The sequence below is a fragment of the Callospermophilus lateralis genome, chromosome 8 (assembly GCF_048772815.1).
Source record: "Callospermophilus lateralis isolate mCalLat2 chromosome 8, mCalLat2.hap1, whole genome shotgun sequence".
NCBI classification, from domain to species: domain Eukaryota; kingdom Metazoa; phylum Chordata; class Mammalia; order Rodentia; family Sciuridae; genus Callospermophilus; species Callospermophilus lateralis.
The window spans coordinates 138,674,828-138,691,158 of NC_135312.1; the positions used below are offsets into that span (position 1 = coordinate 138,674,828).

A 16,331-nucleotide genomic window follows, 5' to 3' on the forward strand; every position below is an offset into this window, starting at 1 on the left:
AACAAAGAAGTCTCTTTGCCAAATGTTTTTCTTTTGCAGAAGATAACATTTTGTTTTAGGTTCCAAATGGAACCACTTAGTATAGACATTAGTGGGAAAATACCACCCAGGGAGCCCTGAATGCTGGGATGGCCGAAACAGATGTCACACTGCCACCCCGATCCAGCACTCTGGGTCGGTGCAGAGCAAAGTCAGTGGATGTCACCTGCCTTGTGAAGTCCTGATGTGATCTGTGTCCTCCTACCTGAGCACAACACCCAAATCTGGCCACTCAGCCAAACCTGAGCAGACTAGGAGAGAGCTGGCAATTCATGACCAGGTTGTGATGAAAAAACAAATAAAAGCCAAACCAGCTTCTGTACTATTGGAGGAGTGCCACTGTTAGTGTGGTTCTGACCACAGCCTACAGCACTACAGGATTTCTACCAAATAGATGCATCTGTTGCAGATGATTGCAGTTCCAGCTCCAGCTTGTGTAAGTAATGAGGCAGTCCATGTGCCAGATCACAGAAGGTCCAGAGACGGGTGAGTGGCTGCAAGGGGGGCTGATGAGCTCAGTGACACCACCCAAGACCTCTCCATCTTTCTGCAATCAGGGATGGCAATGACTGACCCCCAGTTATTGAAGTTATTAAATTCTTTATCACATAAAGAATTTAAGACAGTCATTACAAAAATGATCAACAAATTCCCAGAGAATACAGAAAAACAGTTGAATGAATTAAGGAAGTTGGTGCAGGATATGAATGAGAAATTCAAAAAGGAGACAGAAATAATTGAAACAAAACCAAATAGAAATCTTGTAAATGAACAACACACTAAATCAAGTAAAATGTTCAGTTGAAAACCTCTAATGGAGTAGACCACACTGAAGACAGAATCTCAGAGCTGGAAAACAGAGTGGCCAGCCTTGAATGTTCAGAGAGCTTTAAATAAAATAAAAGAAATAGCCATGATCACAATATATTAAAACTCCAAGAGAACATTAAGAGACTCACTGGAATTAGTAAGGGTTGTGAAATGCAGGCTAATGGAATTGATAAACTCTCCAGGGAATTAATGACAGAAAAATCTCTAAACCTCGAGAATCAGATGGACATCCAGACACAGGAGGCATTCAGAGCCCAGTAGACAAAAATAAAAAAAAAAAAAAAGAGCCTCTCTACAATACATTTGTAATTTCAATGCCTAACATACAAAACAAAGACTTTTAAAAGCCTCAAAAGAAAAACATTAAGTCAAATCAAGAGGCTAGACAGTTAGAATCACTTCCGATTTCTCAGCACAAACTCCAAAAGCCAGGAGGCCTTGGTATGATGCGTTACAAGTCCTGAAAAAAAAAAAACAAACTGTAAACCAAGACTGCTATACCCAGAAAAGCTGTTTTTCAAAACTGAAAAAGAAATAAAAACTTCCAAGATAAGCAAAAATTTTAAGAATTCATTACTACTTAACTGGTACTACAAAAGTCACTTGAAGAAATATTTTACACAGAAGTAACTAAAAAACACCCAGAGTTCACAAGTGAACAAATCTCATTTGAAGAGAAACAAGACCAAATTAAACATCATAAGTAAATCAAAATCGCAGGAATTAATAAACATCTGTCTATAACATCATTGAGTGTCAATGATCTTGACTCTTCAATTAAAATAGCTTAAAAAACAAGACTTAAACATATGTTTTTCGAAAGTGACCCACCTTATAGACAAAGACAGCCACAGGTCGAAAGTGAAAGGATGGATACTGATGTGCTATGGGAATGGAGCCTAAACCAAGCAGGAGTGGCTACTGTTATATCTGACAAGCACACTTCAGATTAATCAGAAGAGATAAAGAAGGTAACTTCATGCTGGTAGAGCTAACAGTCTAACAAGAAGATACACCAATAATAAATAGTTATGCCCCATAGTAGGTATAATTAGTTACATCAAAGAGACAATATTCAATTTGAAACATCAGTTAGACCCCAGTACAATAATATTGTGTGATTTCAATGCACCTCTCTCACTATTAAGTACATCATCCAGACATTAACTCAGTAAACTCTTTGGCCCTGAAAATTATTATAAATCAAATGGACTTAACAGACAGCTGTAGAGTATTTCACCCAACAATAATTGAATACACCTTCTTTTCAGTGGATCATGGAAACTTCTCCAAAACAGACCATATTTTAGGTTACAAAGCAACTCTTGGAAAATACAAAAAGAGTTGTATTTTCACAATTTCCACAGACAATTCTTTGCATCTTATCAGATTATAATGGAATGAAATTGGAAACTGACATGACAAAACCATACAGAAACTATATAAACACATGGATATAGAATACTACACTTTTGAATGATGCATGGATGATAGAAGAAATTAAAGGAGAAATGAAAAATTTATAGATTCAAATGAGAATAGTGATACAACCTACCAGAAACTTTGGGACTGTATGAAAGCAGTTCTAAGAGGAAAATTTATAACTGTGAGTGCTTACATAAGAAAATCAGAAAGATCCCAAATAACCTAATAATGCATCTCAAGGCCCTGTGAAAAGAAGAACAAACCAATTCCAAAATGAGTAGGAGGAAGAAAATAATTACAATCAGAGCCGAAATCAATGAAATTGAGAATAAAAAAATACAAAGGATCAATGAAATAAAGATTTTATTTAAAAATAATTAATTTATTTGTTCTAATATGCTATACATGACAGCAGAATGCATTTCAATTTATAGTAAAGATTTCATTCTTTGAAAAGATAAATAAGATTGATAAGCCTAACTGCCCAAAAGAAAAAAGAAAAGACCTAAATTAGGGATGACAAAGGAGAAAACATGACAGACATCAGAAATCCAGCAGATCATTAGGGACTATGTTGAAAACTTGTACTCTAATAAATTGGAAAACCTATAAGAAATGGACACATTTCTAGACTATGTTCCCAAACCGAATCAAGACAGCATAGAAAACCTAAACAGACTAATAACCAGCAGTGATATAGAATCAGTAATCAAGAGCCTTCCAACAAAGAAAAGCCCAGGACCAGATGGATTCTCAGCTGAATTCTACCAAACCTTTGGGGAAGAATAAATGCCAATACTCCCCAAATTATTCAATACAATAAATAGGGATGGAACACTTCCAAATTCATTTTATGAAGCCAGTATCACACTCATACCAAAACCAGATAAGCACACATAAAGAAAACTCCAGATTAATATCGCTGATGAATTCAGATGCAAAGAACTCTTAATAAAATATTAGCAAATCATGTTTAATAGCATATTAAGAGATTACATATGATGACCCAGTTAGTTTTATTGCAGTATGCAAGGATGGTTTAGTATATGCAAATCAATAAATGTAATTAATCACATAAAAAGAATTAAGGACAAAAATTATTTAGTCATCTCAGTAGATACACAAAGGTCTTTGACAAAATTCGGCACCCATTCATGATAAAATCACCGAAGAAAGTAGGGATAGAAGTAACCTACCTCTACATCATAAAGACTATATATGAAAAATACAAATCTAATTTATACTAAATGGAAAATAAATAATAACTAAAAGCATTTCCTTTAAAATATTGAACAAGACAAGGACATCCACTCTCACTACTCCTGTTTAATAATCCTAGACATTCTAGCTTGAACAGTTAGGCAAAGAAGGGATAAAAGGGATAAAAATAGAAAAGGAGGAAGTCAAATTATCATTGTTTGCAGATGATATAATTCTATACTTAGAAGATGCAAAATCCCCACCAAAGACTGCTAGAGCTAATAAACAAGTTTGGCAAAGCAGCAGGTTACAAAATCAAATACAAAAATCAATAGCTTTCCTATATACCAAAAACGAATCTACTGAGAAAGAAGTCAGGAAGACAATTGCATTCATAGTAGCCTCAAAACAAACACACAAACAAACAAACAAAAAACCCCACCAAAAAGCGAAACTCAAGGAATAAATCTAACCCAGGAGGTGACAGACCTTTGCAATGAAAACTATAGAAAATTGAAACAAGAAATTAAAGAAGACTTAGAGGATGGAAAGGACTCACCATGTTCATGGATACGCAAAATTAATATTGTTAAAATCACCTTACTACCAAAAGCAATATATAGATTCAATGCAATCCCCATCAAAATGCCAATGAGAGTCTTCACAAAACTGTAAACAATAGTCCTACAATTCATTTGGAAGAATAAGAGATGCATAATAGTCAAAGCAATTCTAAGCCAAAGAAGCCTGGAGGCATTACAGTAGCTGACTTCCAGTTATACTACAGAGCTATAGTAACAAAAAACCCCTGCATGGTCCTGGCATTAAAACAGACCCAGAGACCAATGGTACAGAATAGAAGACACAAACCCACATAGTTAAGGGCATCTGATACTTGACAAGGTGTAAACATACATTGGAGAAAAGCCATCCTTTTTAACAAATGGCACTGGGAAAACTGGGTATCCATATGTAGAATAATGAAACTAGACCTTTATCCTTTGTCAATCAAAAAAAAAAATCAAATCAAAAAGGATTGAAGACAGGAATTAGACTAGAAACTTTGCAACTCCTAGAACAAAACATAGGATCAGCACTCTAGCATGTCAGCGCAGATTATGACTTTCTCAGAAGACCCCTAGAGCTCAGATGATAATACCAAGAGTAAATAAAGGGGATAGCATCAAATTAAAATGTTTCTGAACAGCAAAGGAAACAAATAGGAATGTGCAGAGAGAACCTACAGAATGGGAGAAAATCTTTCCTAGCTACTCTTCTGACAGAGGATTAATGTCTAGTACATATGAAGAACTCAAGAAACTTTACACCAAAAAGCCCCCAAATAACCCAATTAATAAATGGGCAAATGAATTAAACAGGTACTCCTCAAAAGAAGAAATACAAATGGGCAACAAATATATTTAAAAATGTTTAACATTATTAGAAATTAGGGAAATGCAAATTAAAAAGTACACTGAGATTTCATATCACACCAGTCAGAATGGCAATGACCAAAAATACAAATAGTAAAACATGCTGGAGATGATGTACAGAAAAAGGAACACTTTTACCCTGTTGGTGTGACATTTCGTTTTTGGTACCAGGGATTGAACCCATGGGCACTTACCCATGGAGCCACATCCCCAACGTGTTTTTATTTGTTTGTTTGTTTGATAATGAGGATTGAACTCAGGGGCACTTGACCACTGAGCCCCATCCCCAGCCCTATTTTGTATTTTATTTAGAGACAGAGTCTCACTGAGTTGCTTTGTACCTCTCTTCTGCTGAGGCTGGCTTTGCACTTGCAATCCTCCTGCCTCAGTCTCCTGAGCCACTGGGATTATAGACAAGTGCCACCACATCAGGCTTCAATCTCCAATGACTTTAAGATCAGAGTGAAGACTCTGGATTTCCTGGGAGAAAAGCTGGCTGGTGTGCACAGGCCTGAGGAGTGCAATCTGTCTGTTCGCCCTTCCTTGGTTTCCTCTTCACATGCCTTTTATTTCTTCTGTCCTGCCTTAGCACCACAGCAGAACAGTCTGGAAGTGGGAGTTAGTGCCTGATCAGGATCGCAGACAAGCAGACACAGACGCCGGGGAGGCGGCTGTGTGGAGGGGAAGCGCCCCTGTCTGGTGCCCTTGTGAGCATTGCGTCTATAGGAACAAAAGTCCACTCCCAGGGTAATGAAAGAGTACTTGTGCAGTATGAAACGGAAGACCTGGGATGGCCAGGAGAGCATCTGAGGGAACCATTCAGCAAACCAAGGAGGCCTGCGAGGGTCCGGGCAGCTGGGGTGCTGGTGACCTGCCTGCGTGCTCTCCCCAGAGTGGCTCATAAGCTCATTCCCTTGATGCCACGCTTCAGTCCTGCAGCTGTGGAGCATCTGACAGTGGCCGGAAGGCCAGGAAGAAGGTCACAGTCTTGCCCTGTGCAGACTTGCTGCTGTCACCGAGGCCCTATGCATACACCTCTCTCCAGTACAGGGGTGGGGGACACCTTTGCCAATGTCGCCTGGTGCTTCCTGTGGTTCTTCTCTGGCAGCAGGCAAGCATCTCCCTGGAAGTGCTGGCGTCATCTGTGCAGGCAGAGGCTGGCACTTGTCCCAACCCATGGATCCCTGAACAGAGCATAGGGTGGAGGGATGTGCAGTTTCAGCTCCTGGGCTTGTGGGGAGTGGGCTTCGGGTTGTGAGCTAGGGAGGGACGGGCAGCTGGGGATCAGGGGAGAGGAGGGTTGCAGGACTGGGGTGGCATTCTGTGGCTTGTGCAGTCCTTGTGGTCCATGTTTCTACACAGAGGGGGTGTGGGCTGCTCACGCGTGAGGCTGGGCGTGGACTTCAGCTGGCTTCCATCCGAAAGAAAACTCACAGATGTCTGATGTTGGCAGTTTCTGATGGGTCTTCCAATAAGGCCTGCAGTGCACACGACCATCCGTCTTGCAGGCCTCCGTCCGCAGCTCTGCTGCCCTGGGATGCCCAGCTCCTCCAGTTCCCCTGATGCTTGCTCCCTTCCCTCTGAGCTTTTCTCCAGCATCAGCTACTTCCTCTCCCCATTTCTCACGTCGTCACCTGGCCTACCATTGATTTATTGCTGGACGAGTAGAAGGAAAGCTGGCCACTGACATCCCCTGGTGGCAATCTTCAGAGACCTTCCTGTAGCTCAGAAGTCCATGGCTCCTCAGAGCTGACCATAGGTGGAAGGTCCTAATAACCCAAACCCAAAGCCCCTCCGTGTGAGATTCAGGTTGTCCCCACAGTGGCACTGCTTGTGACTGAGCTTCTAAAAAGTTCACAGAGAGGAGAAGTTCTTCCTTAGCCCAGCTGGTGGTGGAAACTCTAAGTAATACAAATCCGTGATGGCACTTTTGCACTTTAAAACATTGAGTGAGTATGCAGTTGGCATCCATTGTTGCACGGTGTCATGTGAACCTGCTGTGAAAACACTCAAATACGCAGTGATGAATGTGTTTTGATACTGATAAGATCCGTGTTGCTTTCCCATTTATGCAGTATTATTTCAGTTGTAATTTCATTTAATCTTTGTCGACCCCAGGGTTAATAAGTTTCCTGTTCCTTGAATAAATGCAGTTGCTATGTGCTGCAAGTATGAGATATTCTTATATTTCAAAGACTTGGAAGATGACCCTGGTGGTGCCAGTGTGTGGATTTTGGCTGTTGTTAGGGAGCTTTGGAGGTGGCTCCTTATTTCAATTTGCAATTCCCTAATGAAATGTGATATAGAACAGTTTTTCATATACTTCTTTGTCATCTGCTGATCCAGCAGGTGTGGTAAGGAAGGCTGGGGGCGGTGCTGGGGCTCTCATCCTGGAGAAGAGCAGCAGCAGCAGGAGATGGTTGCTTCAAGTGACATAAAGTGATGTCATGGGAGAAGAGGGACAACGGCCCCTCACACAAACAGTCCAATTTAGGAGAGCGGATTCTAAGTGCATGAATCTGGGGTCTCTGGCCTGATGCACTTGGGCTTGATGCTGAGCTATGCTGTTTTTCCAAGTCTGTTTGGAACCCCGCCCTCTGGACCTCGGCACTTCCTGCCATCACGCCCGAGCCTAGATTCACGGAGCCACACAGCCCCAACCACTCTCCTCGGCCACTTGCCTGTGTGTCCCTGGCAGCACTATGTCTTTTCCTATAGGCTTTGTAACCACTGTGTGGTCTCAGCCAGATGTAAGGCGGGGCCTCCCAGAAAGTGTGCATGCATGCGTGCGTGCGCGCATTTGGTACCTGGAATTGAACCCAGGAGTGCTCTTCCACTGAACTACATCCACAGCAGTTTTTGTTTTTTATTTTGAGAGAGGGTCTTGCTGACCTCGAAATTGTATCCTCCTGCCTCAGCCTCCCAAGTTGCTGGGATTGCAGGTGTGTGCCACCGCACCCAGCTTCCCAAAAGCTTTTGTGATTTTAAGCTGAGTCAATGAAATCATGCCCAGACTAGGGGCCCATTTCCCCTGATGTGCTGATCTTGTTGCAGGTAAAGGGGACCTGGACAAATAAGTGCGTGTCTGTAAGAGGATCCCCAGGAGGCTGAAGACCCTCACGTCCCCTCAGACAGGAAGGAGCGATCCATATGGAAGAGAAAGCAGACGAAGGGCTCCTGCCTGCCTAGGCTTGCAGGCTCTGTAGGGGAAGCGCCCTGGCATGGGAGGGTGTGCTGGGGCGGGGGACCTGGTCACGGTGCTCCTCCTCAGCTTGGCATATGGCTGGCAGAGCCCTAGAAGCCACTCCTGGTGTGCCACCATGTCATATTGTTGTCACACTGCAAATACTGTGTGGATCTGCATTTGGATTTGAATAGTAGCTGTTATGGATGTGAGGTGTCCCCAAATGCTCATATGTGAGGCAATGCAAGAGGGTTCAGAGGGGGAAGTGATGGAGTTGTGAGAGCCACAACCCAGTCAGTGAACTGACCTCCTGATGGGATGGATTCAGTGATAGCTGGAGAGCTGGAGGGGAGGGTGAGGCTAGAGGAGGCGGGCATTGGAGGCGTGGCTTTGGGGGGTATATTTGTATCTGCCAAGTGGAGACCTCTCTCTGCTTCCTGACCATGAGAACTGCTTCCCCCGCCACACTCTTCTGCCCTGTTGCTCAGCCTCACCTCGAGCCCCGAAGAATAAAGCTGGCTGTCTATGGACTGAAACCTCTGAAACCGTGAGCTCCCAAATAAACGTTTCCTCCTCTAAAGTTACTGTTGTCGGGTCTTTTAGTCACAGCAGTGAAAAAGTTAACTGAACCAGTAGTGTTGAGGTACATTCTGTTTGTCCTTGACAGGTGACATGGCTGGACGAGGCCTGTGTGCTCCCAGGCATGCCACCTAAAGCAAGACGTTGTCCTGGGAGCAGCTGTTGGCCCCTGAGGTTCTGGTGGGGAAACTAACCAGGACAAGGACGAGCTTCTTGCACCTGGTTCCAGGAGATGCTGCCTGGTGTCTGTGAGGTCATAGGCAGAGAATACCCTCTCTGCCTTGGGAATCAGGAAACCCAGTGAAGCTCAGTGGGGGATGGCTGGTGCAGAGCGGGAGAATGCCTCCTGTGGGTTTCCACAGCAGCCCCAGGAGTTAGAGTTGTTCTCCTGAGATGCTTCTTTCAGATATCCAGTGATGTCACTCCCTAGGGGCTTTGTAGGGGTTCTGTGTTTGGGATTGGGGTCCCTGATGACTTCATGGCTGTGGCAGGCTTGGTGTCTGGGAAAGTTTCTGTGCAAAGGCATAGGATGCCCAGCTATGGCAGTGCCCTCCATGTTAGAGTCTTATCAGCTTTGACCTTAATCTTAGGCACATAGCTCCTGGGAATAGAGGAATTTGCTTGGTTGATAACTACAGTGACTCACCAAGCTCTGGTGCTCCTGGAGCTGCCTGCCTAACAATAACTTCAGACAATGGACCTTCTTGAGAGCTGCACAAAGCTCCTGATATTGCATATTGTAACTGTGAAATGTAACTGCAGAATAAGCAACCTTCCTGATACTCTAAACAGTAATGTTTAGAGTATTATTATGATACTAATGACCTAATATAACCTATTGTTATAAATAAACGTGGCCGCTTGGAGAAGGAGCCATTCTGCCACCTTCCCTGCCTCTGCATCTTGTCTCTGTCTACTCTTTATTATTATTAATTACAACTGGCAACCAACTTTGGGGCACAAGAAGAGTTCTCTCCCTAGAAGCCTCCTAGTCCACAGAGTTTGGGACAACAGAATCCACCTTAATAGGTAATGGGGGAAGGGGGTAGCTTCCTTATGCCTGGGACAGGCTTTTGACATGTGTCTCTTTCATTGGCTGGTACCTATCCCTAATCAGTAGGCTATGGGTAATTCTCTATTTCTGTCTGATGCTAAATGACGTCATCAGGCCGAGCTTCCTCTTCTACTTAGTAAGGCTGGACATACTGTAAATAATGCTAATCTTACCGCCTTGCTGTCAGAGATAAGCTCTTATTGACCTTTTTATCCAGAAAGTGGGACTCTAAATTTGAAAAATAGGAGAAAATAGGTGAAACACTACATGAGAAGACACGAACTTCTATTCCTGTGCTTCAAACTTGGTATCTTTGTACAGATGCAATAGATAAAACCTCTGTTTATCAACCTGCGTGCTCTTCCTTCTGTGCCTTGCTCTGTGGCCCTTAAGTTCCCTACCGTTCCCCCTGCAGCGGTGGCACAGCCCTGGCAACACTCTGCCTGGAGCTCTTCTGGAGCCTCCCACGCATGTTGCATGCGATTCTCTAACTCTCTCCCATTGCCTCTGTGGCCAGCTATGGCAGTGCCCTACCCCCGGCTAGATCCCAGTTAACTGTGTGTTTGGGACAAGCTGTGGAGGACGGGGAATCTCAATAACTTACCTGACTGTCCTATTAAGATAAATTCTGCTAACCATCAAAATATGAACAGTCACCTCTTGCTATATTTAAAGAATTACAACCTTTAAATGAAAGGGAAATACAAGGTTTACTCTACTATCACTGGAGCATGTTTATCAGTTACTGAAAGTAGACCTAAATTAACTCTTTGTTTAAATGAGCAGTCAATTGCAGGGTTATTGGACACAAATACTAATGTCATGGCAATAAATACTTTTATGGTATCGCTTTATGCATGGCCTCAAGAGGCCACCCCGGTCTGGGGCAAAGGAACCAAAGATAAACAAATGTTCAAAAACTCCCTGTGGCTACCATGCTCTATCCTTTCCAATCCACAACAAATCATTACTTATACTCAACTATATGTGGGAACTGTTACAAGATTTACAAGATTTAAAACAAAATGAAAAAAGAACTCTCCTTATATTTAAAATGTAAATTTCAAGGCCAACAAGATTTACTAGACTTATGAAAAACCAGTTAAGACAAAAGGAAAAAAGTGTCTCTTTTAAATTACAACTGCTTGGCTGGCTGTCTTATCTGTGTTCAGCTGGCTTTCCTGACTAGTTTCTCCCTAATGTTATAGCACAGAATCATAAAATCATAAAATGCTCCATAATCCTATCGGACAGGCTTTGGTTAAACAAGCACATTGTACTCTTAAAATTTGCCTTTTAATAAAGAAACAAAAAGGGGGAATCTAGCCTCTCTCATAGAAATAATGCTTTAAATATTGTTTTACTTTCAGTTTATGCACTCAACATACAGTTCAAGGTTTATACTCACAATTGGTCATCTGCTTTGGATAGACATTTTATTCCCAAACAGCCATTACCAAAAATTTATGTAAAATATAGGTTTCCACCGTACCCAGGATGACAGGACCCTATGCCTCTGATCACATGGGGAAGAAGAGACGGCTATGCTCACACCAATAGGTCCAGTTTGGATTCCAGCACCATGCAGGAGACCTATCAGTTATGAATGGACATTAGGGACTTCACAACCTGATCCCCAAGTTTCATTTGATTGTGGATGAGGAGAACCCACCAAACAAAAGGACAATGATCACTCTCCTTGAAAGAGAAGGTTCACTGAAAGACGATCCCAAGCTACTAGAATTCCAGTGACTTGGGGAGATACAAAATCATTAACAGCATCAACTCAATAACTTTTGGCTCAAATGGGGTTAAAATGTACCCCAGAAAACTTAGTTACTGCTTTGACTGCTAAACTCACACAGAACTCTGTAAATGCTTTGGTCTTAACAATAATGTTGTTCTGTTGTTGTACCCCATCTGTGGAAATTCAGTACAGCCAGACTGCTTCACTTCTAAAACTCATTACAATATCTGGGTTTGCTTGTCTGAAATTGTTGTATACCGACAACAGTGTCTCATGGTACCCATGTTGTCTTAGCAGACTGGGTTCTTACCTTCCCCACAGGATTTAATAGGCCACCATCCTATACAATGTATCCATAAAGGTCTATTCCCCTTGATAAAAACTGTGATGATCCAGTAAACCTTCTCTCTAAGGCAAAATTTGATGCTTTGACATTTTCCTTAGTGGATATCCCTGGACTAGCTGTCCGGGCTTACAAAACACTATAAAATTGGACTGTGCTATGGTAAATGATATTAATCATACTCTATGGCAATTAACCTGCTTCAGAAGAAAAACAAGATTGTCAAACCATACTTGACAATTGGGCTGCAATTAATTATTTGCTATCATTACATCATAAAGGATGTCAGGAGTTTAATAATATGTGTTGCTTTAACTTAAGTGATAACAGTAATTTTATTTCAAAGGAGTTAGGTTACTTTAATGATATCATTGATAAGGTCTGACAAGATGATGGATGTTTAGACTTATGGGATTGGCTAACTGTGGTTACCCAACTTTATTGGGTCAAACAATTACTTATAGGTGGATGTTTACTAATGCTGGGATTGTTATGTTGTGCTTGCTGTTGTCAATGCCTACCCTATTTTTTGCCTCTATCAGCATTAAGAAGAAAACAAAAATTATTCATCCAAAAGGCCTTAAAAAACAAGAAAGGGGAGCTGTAGGGGTTCTGTGTTTGGGATTGGGGTCCCTGATGACTTCAGGGCTGTGGCAGGCTTGGTGCTTGGGAAAGTTTCTGTGCAAAGGTGTAAGATGCCCGGTTGGAATGGCAATGCCCTCCATGCTACAGCCTTATCAGCTTTGACGTTAATCTTAGGCACATAGCTCCCGGGAGTAAAGGAACTTGCTTGCTTGATAACTACAGTGTCTCACCAAGCTCCGGTGCTCCTGGAGCTGCCTGCCTAACAGTAACTTCAGATAATGGACCTTCTTGAGAGCTGCACGAAGCTCCTAACATTGCATATTGTAACTATGAAATGTAACTGCAGAATAAGCAACCTTCCTGATACTCTAAACAGTAATGTGGTTATGGTACTAATGAACTATTATATTATTGCACTAACCTACTGTTATAAACAAACATGGCCTCTTGGACAAGGAGCCATCTGCCACCTTCCTTGCCTCTGCACCATATCTCTCTGTCTACTCTTTATTATTATTCTTTACAGGGCTTAACTCAGCTGTTGTCAACGTGAGTGGTCACTGTGATCATGGAAATGCCTGGGAGGGAGGACTTTGACCCTTAGGGTTGACCCTTATGCTTGTTTTCTCTGTGCGCTGGTGTCCTGTCTAGGGAGAGGCATGGTGTGCTGCCTGTCTCTCAAAGCAAAGGGCCTGGGTTTGGCATTCCCCTGGGGTGCTGGGATTCAGAATTGAGCAGGGAGTGAGGGCAACTTCAGAGTGGGTTTGTCACTCAGTGGGTACAGCAGTTTCCCACGGATTGACGTCTAAGCAAATGAAAGATAAATACGGGGTGTTTACCATCCTCCATTCCTCTTTTAGCAATTATAATATCGAATATTAAATTCTTGCTTCCTGCTGAGGGTCTGGCATTTCATGAGAGAGACTTTTACAAGGTGGATGAGACTCTGTGGACATTTAAGAAATCAAGAATTGTTTGAGAAACGGGCAGTCTGCCTGACAGGAGGAGCAGACGAACATTTCTCCAGTGTTAGGATCATGGAACTTCAGCTGTCGCAGTGTGTGCACCACAAGATTCTACAGCCAATTTTTGGGTGAAAATAATCATGTCCAGCCTGAGTCAGCATGTGGACAGCCTCATGGCTGTGCATGTGCCTGCTCTGCACCTGCCCATCTGTCTGACTCTGTGCTGCCCTCTTCTCCAGCTCCTTTCTGTCCCTGCCCTGTGACCGCCTTACTGTCAGCACGCTTGGAACCTATTTCACACTTAGGTCTGACCACTTGGCTTCTCCTTGCTGTCCCCTTGCCCTGGGAGCCACCCCTTCATTCTCTCCTCTTCCCTGAACTCAGGCCCCTCTGCAACAAGGCTGTGCCCAACTGTGCCACGCCCAGCCCTCTCCCTTCTCTGCTCTTTGCTGGGCTTTCCTGTCCTCATCGCCAGCCACACTCATCTCCCATGAACTTGTCTTGTGTCTGTTTCAGTGCGGTGAGGCCAGGGGCTTATCTGTCTTGTTCACAGGAAGAGTCTTCATCCTTAGTGGTGAAGAACTCAGTGACTATGGGGTGAGTGAAAGATTGTCCAAGCATCATGACATGACATACCTCATAGGACTCGTTGCCCTTTATTTTCTAAAACAAAAAATTGGATAGAGTTTGCTTTTCCTCAAGTCTGCACAGGTGGATCTCCAAAGTCTGTGGTCCTTGTTGGGGAAGGGGTGCCGATTGATCCTCCAGTCACGCCTTCCTCCTGCGTCCTCTGCCGGATCCCAGCAGGATGTGAATACGAGCAGGAATGGGGACTGGCGCATGTATTTTATTAATGGGGCATTTGCCCAGTAACCAACAACATAGGGGTTTGGAAAAACTAGATTTCAAGCAACCTGGATTCAAGAATGTCCAACAGACCCCCTCCCTCCAATTCAAAGTAGAGTAGGTGTGAAGCAAGAAGCGGGGGAGAACTTGGTTTATCTCAGCAGTCTGTGAGCGGCCATGGAAAGAGGAAATGGACTCATTTAATTCAATCACTGAAGAGAGCTCTCCTTTTAGGATGTGATCCCATGACCCGGTGGAGGGAAGCACTGAAGGGATTGCTCCCCCCACTCCCTCAGTAGGGAACCCAGCAGCACCCTGTCCATGGGAAAGGGGAGGGCTGCAGTACCCCCCACCATTGTGATCATGCTTGTGAGTGAATACACGAGAAGGAGAGCTCTTCTGGACCACAGAGCCGCCGTAGCACTGGGCGTTTCTGAGAGTGGCTAGACACTGCCACCTTGGATCCTGGGCCCCTGGCTAGCCTGGTAAAGGACCTGCTCACCCAGGTCCACAGAACGGTAGACACCCCAGAAAGAACCTCACGTCCTGCCCTTGACAGACCCGGTGGGGTGGATCCTGGCCTGAACTGGGAACTCAGGAGCCTCTTCCGTTTCAGGTCCGGGGGAGTAAGGGGGAGGTGCTGTACATCCTGGATGCCACCAACCCGCGACACTCCAACTGGCTGCGCTTTGTGCATGAGGCACCCTCACAAGAGCAGAAGAACTTGGCAGCCATCCAGGTGAGCACGCTGCTTTGTGTTTGCGAGTTATCTTTAACTACACTCTCTGCTGGGCTCAGTCCCCAGGACCTGCTTCAGATAACAGTAACTAAATCAGAGGACAGAGCCAGTGGGAGCACTTGTGTACTACCGTGGAGATTTACCATAGCAATTGGCTCCCATGGCTCTGGAGGCTGAGAGTCCAAGATCTGTAGAGCCATGTCGCAGTGTGAGTTCAAAGACTGGAAGATCCTACAGATCAGGAAGCCTCTGCTCCCGTCCCAAGGCTGTCCAGCAGATTCTATTCTTGCGGTGTGTGTGTGTATGTGGGGGGTGTCTGACTGTGCTCTGTTCAGCACTTCCCTTGATTGGAGGAGGCCCACCCACATAATGGAGGTCAATACACTTTACTCACATACACAGATTTTAAATGTTAATGTCCTGTAAAACTATGCTTACAAAAACATCCAACTAACCATCTCCCATGACCCAGCCGAGTGGACACCTAAGAGAAACCAGGTAGGAACATGTTGTTTGGAATCCTTTCCCTGGATCCTAATGTACCACTGCCCATAATGTAAGGTTTTGATACCTGGGGCGGTGGGGGAGTGGGATTCATAAATGGAAATTGGGACAAGAAAAAATTCAGGCATCAAAGGGCCCTGTCTTTACAGGGCCCTGCCCAGAGGACTGAGAGTGTAAGAAAAGCTTACATTCTGGGGGAGCTGAGTTTCTGTGTGGCCATGCCTAGCCTGCGGGGTCCACAGTGGAAGTAAAGCTGCAGCTGGTGAAAACAGGAAGGAAAGGGGCAGTGGGTGCACCAGAATGTGAGCGTCCACCAAGTGGTCCCTGGCTCCCGCTCTGGTAGGTGGCTGAGGACTGCCCTGGTCCATTCCATTGTGAAGACGGGGTCAGAGCTGTGAGAGGTGCACACAGTCAGGTTCTGAAGCAAAGGGAGCACAGTCCCTGGGAATGTTCCATCTCCTACTGTCTTTATCTAGCCAGTCTTTTCACTGCAATAGTGTGATTCCTCTTGGTAATAGAGTGATACCTCTCTTTTTGTGAATAGTGAGTCCTTATCAAGCAGCTAAATTGGGATGGAAAATAGAATCTTTGGTAAGCAGATATTCAGGCCATTTTCACATTATTCACAGTGTATATCAATCCAGCCTCAGATCAAACTGATTACTTGTTCTTTATGTGTAGGCATTATTTTTTTTTTTTTTCAGATTTATTTTGTTTTCCTGATTTCCTGAGGCCAAGTCTTGTCCTGGGCTCTTCAGTTATGCTGTAAGTTTAACTTACAGACCCAGTTCTTCTTGGTACATGTTACTGTTATCAACTGTGCCTACAGAACATGGAACGTTCTTTTAGCCAAGCTA

General features: G+C 43.8%; 1 protein-coding gene across 3 annotated transcripts in view; it reads left to right on the top strand.

The window, feature by feature from the left end:
* The window catches only part of Prdm5 (PR/SET domain 5), a 137,548-nt gene that overhangs the window by 19,900 nt on the left and 101,317 nt on the right, over positions 1-16,331 (top strand). For 2 of the 3 annotated variants that reach the window (XM_076864473.2, XM_076864471.2), the window contains exon 3: positions 14,848-14,970. The exons of the other annotated variant lie outside the window; for it this stretch is intronic. In XM_076864473.2, the coding sequence (XP_076720588.1) occupies positions 14,848-14,970 (123 nt within the window). The remainder of the gene's footprint in view (positions 1-14,847; positions 14,971-16,331) is intronic. 3 annotated transcript variants of the gene reach the window in all.